Source organism: Eucalyptus grandis, chromosome 11 (assembly GCF_016545825.1).
Source record: "Eucalyptus grandis isolate ANBG69807.140 chromosome 11, ASM1654582v1, whole genome shotgun sequence".
Classification (NCBI taxonomy): domain Eukaryota; kingdom Viridiplantae; phylum Streptophyta; class Magnoliopsida; order Myrtales; family Myrtaceae; genus Eucalyptus; species Eucalyptus grandis.
This window is the reverse complement of record NC_052622.1, coordinates 34,832,263-34,846,650: the sequence shown is the minus strand read 5'-3', so window position 1 is coordinate 34,846,650 and position 14,388 is coordinate 34,832,263. Positions and strand designations below refer to the sequence as shown.

Below are 14,388 nucleotides of genomic sequence, written 5' to 3'. Positions count from 1 at the left end.
AATTAACCTTAAAGAAAATTCCCCCCTGAAATCCGAGGAGACGAGGAGAAAATCAGAGCAACACGCTCTCTCTCGATTCCCTAGGATGTCTCTCTCTCCAACCGTGATAGGCCCGTGCAACTTTCCTGGAAAATGATTTCCTGAGATCATCATCATCATCATCATCTTCTCCGTTGAAATCGGGACCGGAACCCGAAGTCAGCGCGAATGCATTCCCTGAGCCTGAAGGCCTTCGGCGACGTCAATGCCGGGGCCAGGAGGTGCTTCCGTCCGAGGCGGGCCTGAGGAGGGAGTGGCTCAATTGCAGCAGAGAGCTTCCGAGGAGGAATTGCCGGATCGTCGCTTGTTCGCCGGAGGGAAACGGCGGCGGCGGCGGCGGTGGTGCGGGGAGGAGGAGGGGGCGGGGAGGGCAAGAGTTCGAGCCTGAGCTCCAGCTCCAGCGGCCGCTCGTTCCCGACGCGGAGTCAGACCTACGCGCTGCTGAAGCAGCAGATGGAGGTCGCCGCCAAGTCCGAGGTGATGGTTCGATCCTCTCTCGTCCGTCGGTTTGCTCAATGTGTGATTTGCTTGGTCAGTGAATTTGCGTTTGGAAGAATGGATATGCATTCGTGTCTTGTGATGGTCAATCTGGATTCGAAGCTACGGGGATTTTAATGATGTTGGTCTCTTTCGGATGGCTGTGTGCTTCATATCTTAAAGGAGGATTTGAATTATATTTCGATACGGTGATGAGTATTTGGCGGAAAGATTAACTCTGTTTATGTGTTTTTAGGATTATAAGGAGGCTGCTCGAATTCGCGATTCGTTGAAGTTGTTCGAGGAAGAGGAGCCGGTTCTGCACCTGCGAAGGTTAATTAAGGACGCGGTCACTGATGAGAGGTTCGAGGTACTTGAATTCTGTTTCTCAAGCTGAGTCTTTATCTTCATTTTTGCTGTTGCACTGTGTCAATAGATCAGGCTTCAGTATGCATTATGTGAATTTTCAATTCCTTTTGTCTAAATATGATGACAAACTGATATCTTTCTAGTACCTTGACCCCTTTTGGGTCAGCTGCTAGTGGTAAATGTCGCCTGTTGAGGTAGCCATATCTTTATCTCAGGAGGTTCAGTATGTTTGTTTCCATCATGGTTAGCCTAACTACTCTTGTGCTATGCTTGGGGTATTAAGTGCCCGAATCTTCATGCTGTTCCCTTTATACTTGAATCTTCTCTCCCTTTTTCCTATTCTTTTCTTTTTGATGGAGTTGGATACATTCATATTTATAGTAGTTTACACATTCATCCTTGTTATGCATATGAAGCAAACAAGATCTGCTAGACGTGATAATGCTTAGAGGCTCGAACATGTGGTACGAGATTTAGTAAAATCTTTTGATATGACCATAGTTACTGCTTCATGCAATTTCCATCATGATCCTCCTTGATGTTGCCATTCTTTAGTGACAACCCCAGTTTGATTGCCTACACTTCAGCTGCTTTTCTCCAAATTTAGAACTCAATACATATGCAAATGTAATATGCGAAATTTTTTTAGGTTGGAATATATATAGAGTTGGAGCATTAATTTGTTAACTTTGTCAGATGACTGTCCCACACTTATTTTCCATCTCAGTGAGAGGATCAAGCTAACTTTGTCGATGATGATTGTGTTCCTCACCTTATTTTCACTGGTTGCTGACTTTAGCAATTGATGTTTGGACCTGTGCCAACCATCTCTCTTAACCTTCTGATATGTCTTTTTCAGGATGCGGCTAAATATCGTGACGAGCTGAAAGAAATTGCACCCCATTCACTCTTGAAATGTTCAAGCGATGCAACAAACCCTGGTATGCAGTTTATATGTTTTTGTGGCTACAATTAGATAGGCTTTTACAAAGTCAAATGTTACTATGAATCGATTAATGATTATAGTCCAGCTAATGAATCTGTTTTTGGGTGCATAGTTTAATCTAAAACTCCATCAGTGTGCCATTCAGTCATGTATTTGGTATGATGCTATGAACAGTTTGTCTCTCGTAATTTAAATTTTCTGGGAGATCTTTTGGAAAGTGGTAATTACCTACAGTTACATGATGAACACTTAGAAATGCTTGTAGGTGCTACCAGTCAGTATCATATACAGCCCTTTTAACAACCAATTAGTAGAAATTACTGAAATGTTCTGTTCAAGATCCTCAGTATGGTCACCATCGAAGTGGCAGTACTACTCATTAGGAAGGGTTTTTGCAGCCTGTCGTTCATCATCGCCAGCATTGTCCTCCCCTTTTTCCATGCTCAATAGTTTATTGATCTAAAGTCAAGTCCTTAATATTTCAGGGTATCAGGTTCAAGTCAGGAGTGTGTACATCGAGGGGCGGAGTCAGCCTTCCAAAAGGCAGTACTTTTTTGCTTATAGGATCAGAATTACCAACAATTCAGATCGACCAGTTCAACTTCTTAGAAGACACTGGATCATTACCGATGGCAATGGCAAAGTTGACAACTTATGGTGATTCCCTCTCCCTCTCCCTCCCCCCTCGGTCTCTCTCTCTCCAATCTCCACGTATATGTGCTTTTAGTATTTTGTCCTTTATGTTATTGAGCCTGGAAATGTGAGTTTGCGAGTTGTTATTTTAATTTCTGGCAAACAAGTACCTTGCGGTATCCTATCATTTGCATAATTTTTCTTGATCAAGAAAGTATGTGTTGGACTTACTGTGTCCTTTTATTCCAGGGGAATTGGAGTTATAGGCGAACAACCTGTTATGCTTCCCCGGACTAGTTTTGAGTACTCCTCTGCATGCCCGCTTTGCACGCCAAGCGGAAGAATGGTAAGACTCTCTCACTTAGAACAATTGACCTTACGCTCTGATTGGAATTGAAGCATATACATAATGCGTGTGCGCATGGGTATTTTCATTTTCATCGTTCCCATTTGCAGTTGCACCATGTAAAAATTACCAGTGAAGTTGGATGTAGAAAATGGTCCAGAAATAAGTGATTCAACTAAGATGTTAATACAAGAGTCCACAGATTATATCAAAAAGAGTTCTCATGTTACGCTGTCGGGTTCACTGTTATCTCCAATCTGTTGTGGTTTGCGAATGTTTATGTAATGTGGCATACATCTGTCTGTCCTAGGCACAAACGTTAGAACCCCATTCACTTTTCCCCTTTTTCCCTTTCTGCACTGCAGGAAGGCGACTTCGAGATGAAGCATGTCGACAAGGTAAATTCACCGACGTTCAATGTGGCTATCGCACCATTCTCGCTCTCCACTTTGGGGGACGACTCCGATGCTTTCTGATATCCAGAGGTCTCTTCTCGAGGCAGATCCGACATTGAAGCGGGTCTTTTGCTCCAACCGAATCTCTTGTAAACCATTTTTACGGTGGAACTGCATAGCGAAGCAACCCTTAGTTGTACATACGTCACTCCCTCCAGTGGAGTATGAACTCTCGTTTTGTCAAATTTACGTATAGTTTTCAATGAGGAAGAAGATTCGAGTCATTGACAGTGTTTATACCACTTGCATTGATGCCCCCTGGATCACTCTGTTTACATGGAAAGGTAATTGGTTTAGCCTAGGGTTCCAAGTTCCAAATTGCAAATCCTTTCACAAGAACAATTATAAGTGAAGGAAATAGTAATTAGAAGGTAATTTCATTTGGTACCAAAATGTTAGAAGCTCGTGAACTCAACCTTTCAACCAGGTATTGAGGCTGGTCGAAAGGCTTGAGCACAACTGTGCCAACATAGCATTGTGGTAAGTTACTATATTCCCTAACATGGTGGTACCAGTATTGTTGTACTCATGTGGAGTTAAGTTTTCACCTAAATTTTTCTTTCCGGTTGAGTGGGAATATGAACTACGATATAGAGTCAAAGAATCAAGTTTCCACTCAAACTTTTCTTTCCAGTGTGGAGTGGGGGAATACGAATTGCATGGTAACAATTTTGTTCCTAGGAATATATTCGATTAGAAATGATTCTTTTTATCTCGTTTCTTAAGAATAATTTCAAGATTTTGGCTCGTTTGATAATTGTCCAAAATTTCGATTTTGGAATAGAGTGCATTTAGTACCGTATTCATTGATTCTGTTTCAAATCAATTTCTTTTAATTTTTAAATAATTTTTTTCTTTTCTTTTTTTCCTTTTTCTCATATTCTTCTTTTTCTTCAAGTGGTTGTCGAACCCGATCTCATTAAGTGTCGCCAGCCCTCGGGAGGCCGGCCCTCATCGGCCAAGCCTCACTGGTAGCTAGGTGAGGCTTGCCTAGCCTCGCTGGGGGCTAGGCCCTACCGAGGCTTGTCCTCGCCTGTGGCTGGGCTTGCCTCCGGTGAGCTTGCTGGACCTCTTCTTGGCCTGGTGAACTCGTTGGACCGGTTGCTTAGGTGACCGGCGGACGGCGGACGGCAATAAAGGAGGGGAGAGAATGTCTGAGCAGGGAAGAGGAGTTCCACTTTTTTATTCTTTTTTTTTTTAATTTTCAAACAAAAATCAAGTTTTTTATTATTCTTTATTCTATTCCAAATCATTTAACAAATTTTTCTTTTAACAAAAATTTACCAAACGCAATTCAATTTCCAAATTATTTTCAAAAACAAAAAATCAAAATCATGCACTGTTTAGATGGTTACCAAACATGTCATTATGCCTCCACATATCCTAATTTTGCAATTATACTTGGCCGATATTTTCATTTGACGCCGTGCTTGCGCGCAAGCATGTGGATATGACACGTCGACGACCTTTTAAGGATGACGTGGCGCAAATTCCACCTTGTCGCTCCCCCTCCCCTCCGCCATTCTTAGCGATTTCTCCGACCGAAACAGAACACGCAGGACGACGAGCAGAGGGAGAGGGAGAGGGAGAGACAGAGATGTCGAAGCTTCTTCACACGCCGCAGATAACCTGCACAGTCCAGACCCACGGCAAGAACTTCGCCGCACTCCTCCACCTCTCCAAACCGCACGCCCCATGTCTCCCTCTCCACAATCACCTCCATGTCTCCCCCCTCCTCTCCCCTCCTCTCCACGCGAAATCCGTGTTTTCGCTCTCAAGAACCAATCTTTCCTTCACCCATTCTTCCAAGTTCGTCGCCCCGGCCGCCCATCGCAGGAGCTTCTCCGTCAGAGCGTTCGACGATTCTTCCGAGCCGGCGGCCGAGACCCAGAAGCCGGAACAAGAACAGGAAGCGAAGGAGCAAGAATCGCACGCCAAGAAAGACGGGGACTACCCGAGCGGGGAGTTCGAGTTCGAGGAGTTCGGGGTGTGGAAGCAATTCGGGGTCAAGCTCAAAATGCTCGTCGCTTTCCCTTGGCAGCGGGTGAAGAAAGGCAGCGTCTTGACTATGAAATTGCGTGGCCAGGTTCGGTCGTTCGACGAGCAATGCTTTTGGTGTTTGAGAAGCGTACTTCATCTCTCTATCATGCGTTTCGGTTTGAGTACATAACCCCCATCAGCACATAAAGGTTACATATTGGTTGTAGGAAGATACTTAAGTGTAGTTTTCTCGTCGTTGAAAAAAGGAAAGAAAAATTGGGTGTCTGCCATGTTAGAGGTATGCTGTACGGAAAATCAGATGTCACTTTTGAGTTTTGGGTATTATTCTCATGTATCATGAAGGCGATTTGCAATGTTCCAATATTTTTGGAATGGCATCGAAGACTCTCAATGTGGTAGTTTCGTCTTCAGACTGTGACAACTGCCTATAGATACAGGAAGAGGAGTGAGACGTGTTAAGGATCTGCCCCACTTACGAGATGCATGATAGAGAACCAGTTGAGAAGTGGTTTTCTGATAATGAGACGGTCCTTTCATTTGCGCAAGCTAAAATTTTGTAGTCTTTAATTTTACTCTCATGTTTCAATGTAATGTCTATTGCTCGAGAGTGCGCTACTGAGTGCGAGAACAAAAATCCTTTACTTATATTAATGTTTTGTTTCTTATTTGTCTCACGAGAGGGTTGGTAATTCAAGTTTACAATGATATACACCTGCAGTAAAAAAGCCTGTGCATTTGGTACCTGCGGCCCTGCCCAAATTGAAAAATTCATATTTATTATCTCTGTAAACTTCCTTAAGATCATGTTATATGAGTCCGTTATCTGACTCATCGTGGCTACCTCTCATCAGAGTTGAAACTTCTCGTGTTTTCCTTATTGTTCAGATATCTGATCAGGTAAAGAGCCGTTTCTCTTCAGGACTCTCCCTTCCTCAAATTTGTGAGAATTTTATAAAAGCAGCATACGATCCTCGTATCTCTGGTATTTACCTCCATATTGACTCATTGAGCTGTGGATGGGGTAAAGTGGAAGAAATAAGGAGACATATCCTGAATTTCAAGAAATCAGGTAAAGAATGTGCTTACTTCTGGGTAGGCAATTACATATTATAAAGCGGCTCGCTGTTGCTAGAACCCTCATGGTTGTAAGACAGATGAATATGGTATGTGCATGCACGTGATATGCCATATAAAATGAGCTGGTTACTATGTGATTTTGGAGTTTTTGCCTTAAACTCAGTAAATCAAGATGCCTTAACTTTGATTAAGCCACCATGGTTTGCTCTATGGTATTTCTCTGTGAAATTTTTTGACAAGCTTATGAAGAGTTGCTTAATGATGTGAGTTTCCAACAGGTGGTGCAAACTTATTTCGAGTTACTTGATGGAATGAGTTTACTTTAATACATTGTTATACTTTGAAAATAAGGAAGTCTTTGTGACGATACTGGGTTATTCCTGCAACCAGAATATACTTTCACAGAGTATGATGGGATAGTAGGTTCCTTTAAACTGAAGCATACCACTGCTTTAATTGCCCATATGGGTTTTACCTTTGAGATTTCTCCTGCCGTTGTTCATATACTAACTGTTGTTCTTTACCTTGTTTATGATATAGCTTTATTCTGATATTATAGGTAAATTCATTGTGGGGTACGTCCCTACATGTCAAGAAAAAGAGTATTACCTTTTGCTTGTGCCTGTGGAGAGTTGTATGCCCCTCCAAGTGCTTATTTTTCTTTGTATGGTCTGACAGTTCAAGCTTCCTTTTAAGAGGTAAATTGATTCTCCAAGACCTTTAAACCTTACTGTGCTTTATCTGACAGCTGACTGACAGTTGTAGCTTGGATGCTTGTTTCTCAGACTTGATTGCTTCGATGCTATTAGGATTCCAGTACTTTTTTTTTCTTTCCTTTCAGTTGACAAAACATTTTTTGTTGCTTTTTTTGAAAGGGGAGGGTCATGACATGTTCAGAATTCTGGAGGTTCCCTGATAATTGTTGTTGTAGTTGTTGTTCTTTCTCCTCTTTTGATGAGGTTGGGGGAGTGGGGAGGGTGATGAGGTTATTTGTGAACATTTGCAGTATCTCCTTAAATGTTTAAAGTTCTTACCAAAATTCTTTCGTCAATGTCTTTTGGTTGGTTTGTCTTAAAGTCTTGAGAAGACGAGCATGCAACAAAAAGCATGTGGCATGCACATTTTCTCGTTTAAATGATTGTAATCAGTGGATGACTTGCAGCTGTAATGCATAGCTTCTGCATGCCGGCAGAAAAAAAAATTGGGTGGGGACTTCAACAGTAACTTTGCCTGACTCTTTCTATAAACTCTCAGCTGTTGGCAATTGGCATGGATCATTTATCTTCTGGTAGCTTATTGACTCTCTCTCTCTCTCTCTCTCAGGTGTATTGGATAAAGTGGGAGTTGAACCACAAGTTCAAAGGATAGGTAAATATAAAAGTGCTGGGGATCAACTCCTGCGAAAATCCATGTCTGAAGAAAATTGTGAGATGTTGACGACCATACTGGATAACATATACGGCAGTTGGATAGATGAGGTTTCTTCAACAAAAGGTGTTGTAGCTTTAAAATCATACGGGCTTGATCTTCCTATTTGTAATTGCAAAACATTTCTAAGGCTCTTCTGTTTCAAACAGGGAAGAAAAGAGAAGATATTGAGAACTTCATAAATGAAGGAGTTTTTCAAGTAGAACGGTTAAAAAAAGAGGGCTTCATAACCGACATACGCTATGACGATGAGGTGCTTAACTCTACTCTTATTGTGGTGGGATGCTGAGAACAAAGCATTTAGTAAAATCTGCTGAGGCACAAACTGTTAATGATTTTGTCATACTATTACATGTGGGTGGTCGGAAATTCCATGCTTGCATCTGTGAATACGAGTTTCTACTATCATTCATGGCAGTCAGAGATGCCTTTTGTTTATCAAAAGAAAAGGTGTAATCATTGCTTTTAGGAAATCTCATTCTTCTTACTTGCTTCCTTGTAATAATTTTATGTAATCAAAAGAAACATGCTGGTGCTTACTAGTAGGGAGCTACTCGGTATTGTAGTGTTTGTCTTCACTGTCCATGCCTACTCATTTCTTATTTTATTCTGTGGTAGGCAGGATTCCTGTCTCATCTTAGATTGCTTTTGCACTAATACTTATTTTTCACTAATGTGTAGACATGTTTCAGGTGATAACAATGCTGAAAGAAAGACTTGGAGTGCAGACGGATAAGAATCTCCCATTGGTCGATTATAGGTAGTCCACAGTTGGTCTAAGGAAGTCCCTGTTCAGTTTGTGGTTAGAAACATTTTCCCCTTGTTACTGGTCAGATGTAATCTGAAGTTTTCTAGCATGCAAGGAATTTTGGTTTTAAAAGGAATGTAAAGTTTCAGAAACAAGTGGTCTTCCCTCCGCTGAACTGGGAACAAAAGAATAAAGAGTTTCAGAAATTAAATGTTACCATCTCATGTTAATGGCTCTTTTGTTGTGGTACTCCAGGAGGTACTCAAGAGTGAGAAAGTGGACCCTTGGTTTATCTGGTGGTAAAGACTTAATAGCCGTCATACGAGCCTCTGGTGCTATAAGTCGTGTGAAAAGTCCAACAAGCCTTCCCAGTTCTTCTGGTATAATAGCAGAGCAAATCATTGAAAAAATTCGGGTTGTGAGAGGTGAGATTTCTTTGCCAGCTCAGAATACAGTTATAAGCATACTGGGTGGCATTTGTTTCTTTGGTGTAGCATTGCCAAAGCCCTGTTGTTGTCACTTTCATAGTTATGGTTATGAAGTGGCGTTCTGTTTGCTTAGTTATGAAGCGTTGTTTTAGTAAAAGCTGGAGCAACTTATGAAGAAGATACAAATGTCTAATGGAGTCACTGCATTTCTTGTGTGCGGAATCTCTAGTGTTGCCATCTCCTGCTATATTTGGCAGTTTTGCTGCATAGAGTGAGCAAATATGTCCTGATGCTTAAGTGCATCAAATGGTGTATATTAAAGTTTTGGCATCTCTTGATCCATTAAGTATCAGATCAAACTCTAATTCTACTGTTAAAATGTTTTATTATTCTACAACCCCCAGAAAAAAAGGTATCTTTCAAAATGCGTTCATGAATAAGCTGATTATATAACTTTGGCTTTTCGTTTTTTGCTGCTTCAATAATTCTAGTAAACTATGAGTAAGTGGAGGTAGATGCAAGCAAATTTAGGGGCTAACTACATTGCTCCCTTCGTTAGTCCACATGCATTTAGAAAATAAGAAATGGTCAATCTTTTAGATAAAAAGCCAATTCAAAGGGTTCTTCCTCTGAAGCATAGTCTGATGACTCATCTCAAAGTGTTCCCATATTGTTATTATTTCCTTTTTGTCTACGTCACATTGAAAATTATCAATTATTGCATCTTCTTTTTTCATCTCATGTGTTCTTAAACATTATATCTTTCCTTCCTGTAGAGTCAAAAATTTAAAGCTGCAATTATCCGAATCGACAGCCCTGGTGGTGATGCTCTAGCCTCAGACTTGTAAGTTTGCTATATATCACTTAAACATTTTCCAACTGTTTTTACTGGTGAGCCGCTTCTTATGCTTTTAAACATAAAAGCATATATTAGCGAGGAATCAGGCTATTCAAATGTCTTAGTTTTCTACGGATGTGGTTGTTATTAATCATGATTATAGTATCTTGCTATCACTGTGGTGTTTTTAGTTTAATAGGGGACAAGTGTAGAACAAGACTTAAAAGTTTTGGCCCCAGGTTAATTAAGTACTTAATTGTTCTTTTTGATCAATTGAGGACTTTAGGTCTTATAAATGCCCTAATTTGGTGTTGAGCTTGGCGTCAATTCATTTCTAGTGCCAAAGTTCCAGCGTGGCTCCAATGTGGAGTTCTTTGGTCATTTGGCTCGTATGAAATCCAACACCTGGATTCCATCAATGGTGAGTTTAAGACTAATCGGAGCCTCTTTAAAAATCTCAATCTCTCAATGACTACCAGTCAAAACAAACTCTAGTTTCTGCACTTATCCCTTTCAATAGGCTATATCAAAATGTTCTTTTGCCAAGGAAGTTCTATAGTCGTGGCATGTAAAAGCTTTTCTTCTCGATCTGGAATCAGAGTAATTGTCAGTGCAAAGTCATGTGCTTTTGACATGGTTGACAATGTGCCATAAGATAACGAAACTTCTTGTCTCTCTCTAGTACCTCCACTTATGTAGTTGGAATTTGAAGCTGGTGGGATAGCTGATAAGATGCATTTGGTAGTAGTAAAGTCTTGCCCTAAGTGATTTGCCGTCATATCCATGCAGCGGAAAATCTCATCTTTAACTGTCATATTGAACATTTTACTCTTTCTTTCCGCTTTCTTTTCTGACTGTAGCTTAATTGGGGGTTTCATGATGCTTATGATGAGCAGAATGTGGAGGGAGATTAGGCAATTGGCTGCATCAAAGCCTGTTATTGCATCAATGGTTGATGTAGCAGCTAGTGGCGGATATTACATGGCAATGGGAACACCGACCATTGTTGCAGAAAAACTTACCTTAACTGGCTCTATTGGAGTTGTTTCAGGTGAACCTAGCATCACTTTGTAGTCTCATATCTTGCAATAGTTGTTATGCTACTGCTTTTCCTTTGGATTTTCATAGCTTCATGGATGTTCTAACGTGGTGAGTGTGCCATTTTTATCCTCTCAGGGAAGCTTAACCTGGGGAATCTGTACGAAAAAATAGGCTTCAATAAGGAGATCATATCAAGGGAAAATATGCTGAGCTCCTTGCGGCCGAGCAACGACCTTTAGGTGAAAGGCATTGTCGCATGATACTTTGAAGTGTAAATTAAGGAAGATATCTTGATAATTGTACTGGGACTTTTGAGTGCCGTCTTCATGTTTGGATTTTATGTGATGACATGTTCCAATGTAACCATTTCTCCTGCACTTTTTCTGTTTTGTTCTAAATGGTTTCAGGCCAGATGAGGCGGAGCTATTTGCCAAGATGGCGGATAATGCATACAAAATGTTTCGCGATAAGGCGGCTTTCTCGCGATCAATGCCGGTACGGAAGCAACCTTTGGGGTTCATCTATAGGACCTGCCTGATATACACCTGCTACTTAATGGAATTGTAATTGTTATGTTTTCCCACAGGTTGATAAGATGGAGGGGGTTGCACAAGGGAGAGTATGGACAGGCAACGATGCTGCTTCACGAGGTTTGGTTGATGCAATCGGCGGATTTTCTCGGGCTATTGCGATTGCGAAAGAGAAGGCCAATATACCCCAAACTAATAAGGTAGGTCGATTGTCCAGATGGTTTTCCTCTTTGCGCTTAGAAAAGGTTTACTGTTGATCTCAATAGTATTTTTTGAACATCTCTAACTAATTACGGAAATTCAAAGAGCAAATAGAAATTTGTTTTGTGACCAAGTAGCTGCTGAGTCTGATCATTTATCTTGGGACAGGTCACGCTCGTCGAGCTGTCGAGGCCATCTCCTTCGCTCCCTGAAATATTGAGTGGAATAGGAGGCTCTCTTGTCGGGGTCGACACCGCGATGAAGGAATTGCTTCGAGAATTGTCGTTTGCTGAAGGCATTCAGGCCCGGATGGACGGAATATTGTACGAGAGGCTAGAGAGCTCTTCGTTTTCCAATCCTATATTGGCCATGATAAAGGATTATCTGAGTTCTCTCTAGAGCGTCAGCTCTGACCAGTCTCGCCATTCCGCGAGAGTACACAGCATCACCGCGCAACGCAGCAGGGGGCCGAGATGCCATGACATTCCACCGAGGCTGCAGTCCTGTGTGCTGTCGTATAATTTATAAGCCGGAGGTACGAGAATGTTCGCTCGTGTATCGGTCAGGTGACACTTTTTCTTTAGCTTTCCGCTTGCCACGTGGCGTGACATGTCCCGCGGCTAAGTTGCAGGTTATTCGGTTATTAACGTTAATGATGGGGTAACATTTAAAAAATCTTGTCACTAGAGAATATCATGCAGAAAATTTGGCCGATGTTCATGCTGAAAGGTGAAAGATGAGCTGATATTATTTACACTGGGCAGAAAAGCCCCGCTCGCACGGACTCGCGGGAGGGGCTAGAAATTGCCCGCTCAAATATACGAATATGGTCTTTTTTTTTTAATATCAATATTGAAATGTTGGTATGGTATACAGATTTCTATATATTTCTCCCGTAAATTTTCGACAAATTCTTTTAAAAGTAATTTATAAGTGAATGTTGAAGCAGACTCAGTCAATTGACGTGTTTCATGAAAAAGTGAAGAAAAAGTGAAATGAGTGCACCATCTCAAACATTAATCATAGATACGAGCCTTCATGTTAGGAGTGTGCATCGATCTCAATCCTCTTTAAGAATCGGATTGGAGCCTTCATGTTAGGAGTGTGCATCGATCTCAATCCTCTTTAAGAATCGGATTGGACCGAATTGATCGATTGTGAGTGATTTTTTATTCTTGGTTTTTGGGAAGAAATTGGATCAAATCGATGAAATTGATTGGGTATCTTTTTATTCGATAATAGCAAAAGGTTATGTGTGAGAGCAAGCTCTTCTTTTACTTCCTCGTAATTAGTAATTTCATACTACATTAAAGAAGTTTCCGATTTATTTTAGAACTTTTGAAAAGATAATAATTAAAAAAAAAATAACATTGCTGGTTCCTAGGACAATCCCTTCGGCCTGGTCTAGTTCATTGCGGACAAAGTCAACTCCTGGTTCTCCAAAAGGGTAACCGATCATGTTTAGCCCGGTTCTTGGTTTTAAGGTGAGAATTCACTTATCTTGAGATGATCACTCTTACTTCACGCACTTGTTATGGGTGTGCAAGGTCATTGTATTAGTGTGATCTCTTAATTTGTTTCGGCGACAAATGCATTCTATTTCTCAACACCTATAATAAGTCATGGACCAGATAGCTCCTGCATCCTCCTACTTTTTCTCAACCTTGATCGTCCTTTCAAATCGTAAAATTGTAGAAGTCAATCATTTTCCCTCGACTTTTTCCTTAAACATACACTAAGGCTACGTTTGGTTGCAAGTTGTTTCTGTTCCCGAACAAAATTTCTATTTTTTTGTTCCTGGGAACAAAAAGGAATAGAAATGCATTTGGATGCGTTTTTGTTCTAGAAACACATCTGAAAACGAAACAAAAAAAAAAAAGTTAAAAAAAAATTGTTTCTTGTTTCTGAAACAAAATTGAGAAACACTTTTTTATTTTCTTCTTCTTTTTTCTTTCGTCGGTCGCCGGCCTCGGCCATGGCCGGCGATCATCCGACGAGGGCTGGCGGCCTCGCCCGCCCACGGCGAGGCTCGCCGGCCGGGTGAGCTCGCGCAGCCAAGGCGAGGCCGACCTCGCGTCGGGCCGGGCAAGCTCGATCTCGCCCGATCCGGCGAGGCCGAGCTTGCCCAGCTACGGTGAGGCTCGGCCTCGCCGGGGCGTGAGCCTCGCCGTGGCTGGGCGAGGTCGCGGCCCTCGTCGGTCGATCGCCGGCCATGGCCGAGGCCGGCGACCGGCCAAAAGAAGAAAAAAAAAAGAGGAAAAAGAAAAATAAGAAAAATAATCAAAATATTAAAAAATAAAAGAAATGAAAAAATTATACAAATTTACCAAACGTGTTTCTGTTTATTTTTTATTCCCGAACAAATTTACCAAACACGTTTTTTTGTTCAAAATTGTTCTTCGAACGTAAACATTTTTTTCTATTTCTGTTTCTTGGAACAATTTTTAAACATAAACATTACCAAACGCACCCTAAACCGAGCGCTTTTTCTCCACCTCAATTGTCCTGTCAAATCTTAAAATTGTAGAAGTCAATTATTTTCTCTTGACTTCTTCCTTAAACAGACACTAAGCTGAACATGCGCGATGCTAAAAATTCCATTTGTTCAAACTCATGCATCGGTTAATTGAATTTGACGGTAGACAATAATTTTTTTTTAGTTTTTGTTTGCTTGACTTTAGTTTATCTTGTTTCCACTGGACCCCTAGCTAAAAAGCATTTATGATTCATTATGAATGTGAAATTTTTTGACCATGTATTTTCATATGAGGGAACTGACTCTAATATCATGTTAGAAAATCCAATCAAAAAGCTTAAATTAATAGGTGGAG

The 14,388-nt window shown here is 41.1% G+C and overlaps 2 protein-coding genes across 2 annotated transcripts; both read left to right on the top strand.

Moving 5' to 3' along the window:
* The first annotated feature begins 207 nt into the window (after window positions 1-207).
* LOC120289906 lies at window positions 208-3,522 on the top strand. Its single transcript, XM_039305296.1, has 7 exons — window positions 208-260; window positions 357-516; window positions 773-886; window positions 1,745-1,826; window positions 2,317-2,488; window positions 2,714-2,810; window positions 3,176-3,522. The coding sequence occupies exons 1-7, from the start codon at window positions 208-210 to the stop codon at window positions 3,284-3,286; spliced, it is 789 nt and encodes a 262-aa protein (XP_039161230.1). The 3' UTR covers window positions 3,287-3,522.
* A 1,273-nt stretch (window positions 3,523-4,795) lies between these two features.
* Window positions 4,796-12,401, top strand: LOC120290013 (serine protease SPPA, chloroplastic-like). Its single transcript, XM_039305656.1, is given in 15 exon segments — window positions 4,796-5,351; window positions 6,152-6,335; window positions 6,903-6,955; window positions 6,958-7,034; window positions 7,659-7,837; window positions 7,921-8,024; window positions 8,464-8,531; window positions 8,775-8,944; window positions 9,722-9,791; window positions 10,682-10,836; window positions 10,962-11,018; window positions 11,021-11,072; window positions 11,234-11,321; window positions 11,413-11,556; window positions 11,726-12,401. Coding segments are annotated over 15 exon segments (2,121 nt in total). The 5' UTR covers window positions 4,796-4,862; the 3' UTR covers window positions 11,957-12,401.
* The last annotated feature ends 1,987 nt before the right edge of the window (window positions 12,402-14,388 follow it).

Bases quoted from the DNA above. Each gene is read 5' to 3' on its own strand.
- LOC120289906 (XM_039305296.1), top strand. From the start codon at position 208: ATGCATTCCCTGAGCCTGAAGGCCTTCGGCGACGTCAATGCCGGGGCC. The intron at 517-772 runs GTGATGGTTCGA...ATGTGTTTTTAG, and splicing joins AGGTCGCCGCCAAGTCCGAG to GATTATAAGGAGGCTGCTCG. The intron at 2,489-2,713 runs GTGATTCCCTCT...CTTTTATTCCAG, and splicing joins GGCAAAGTTGACAACTTATG to GGGAATTGGAGTTATAGGCG.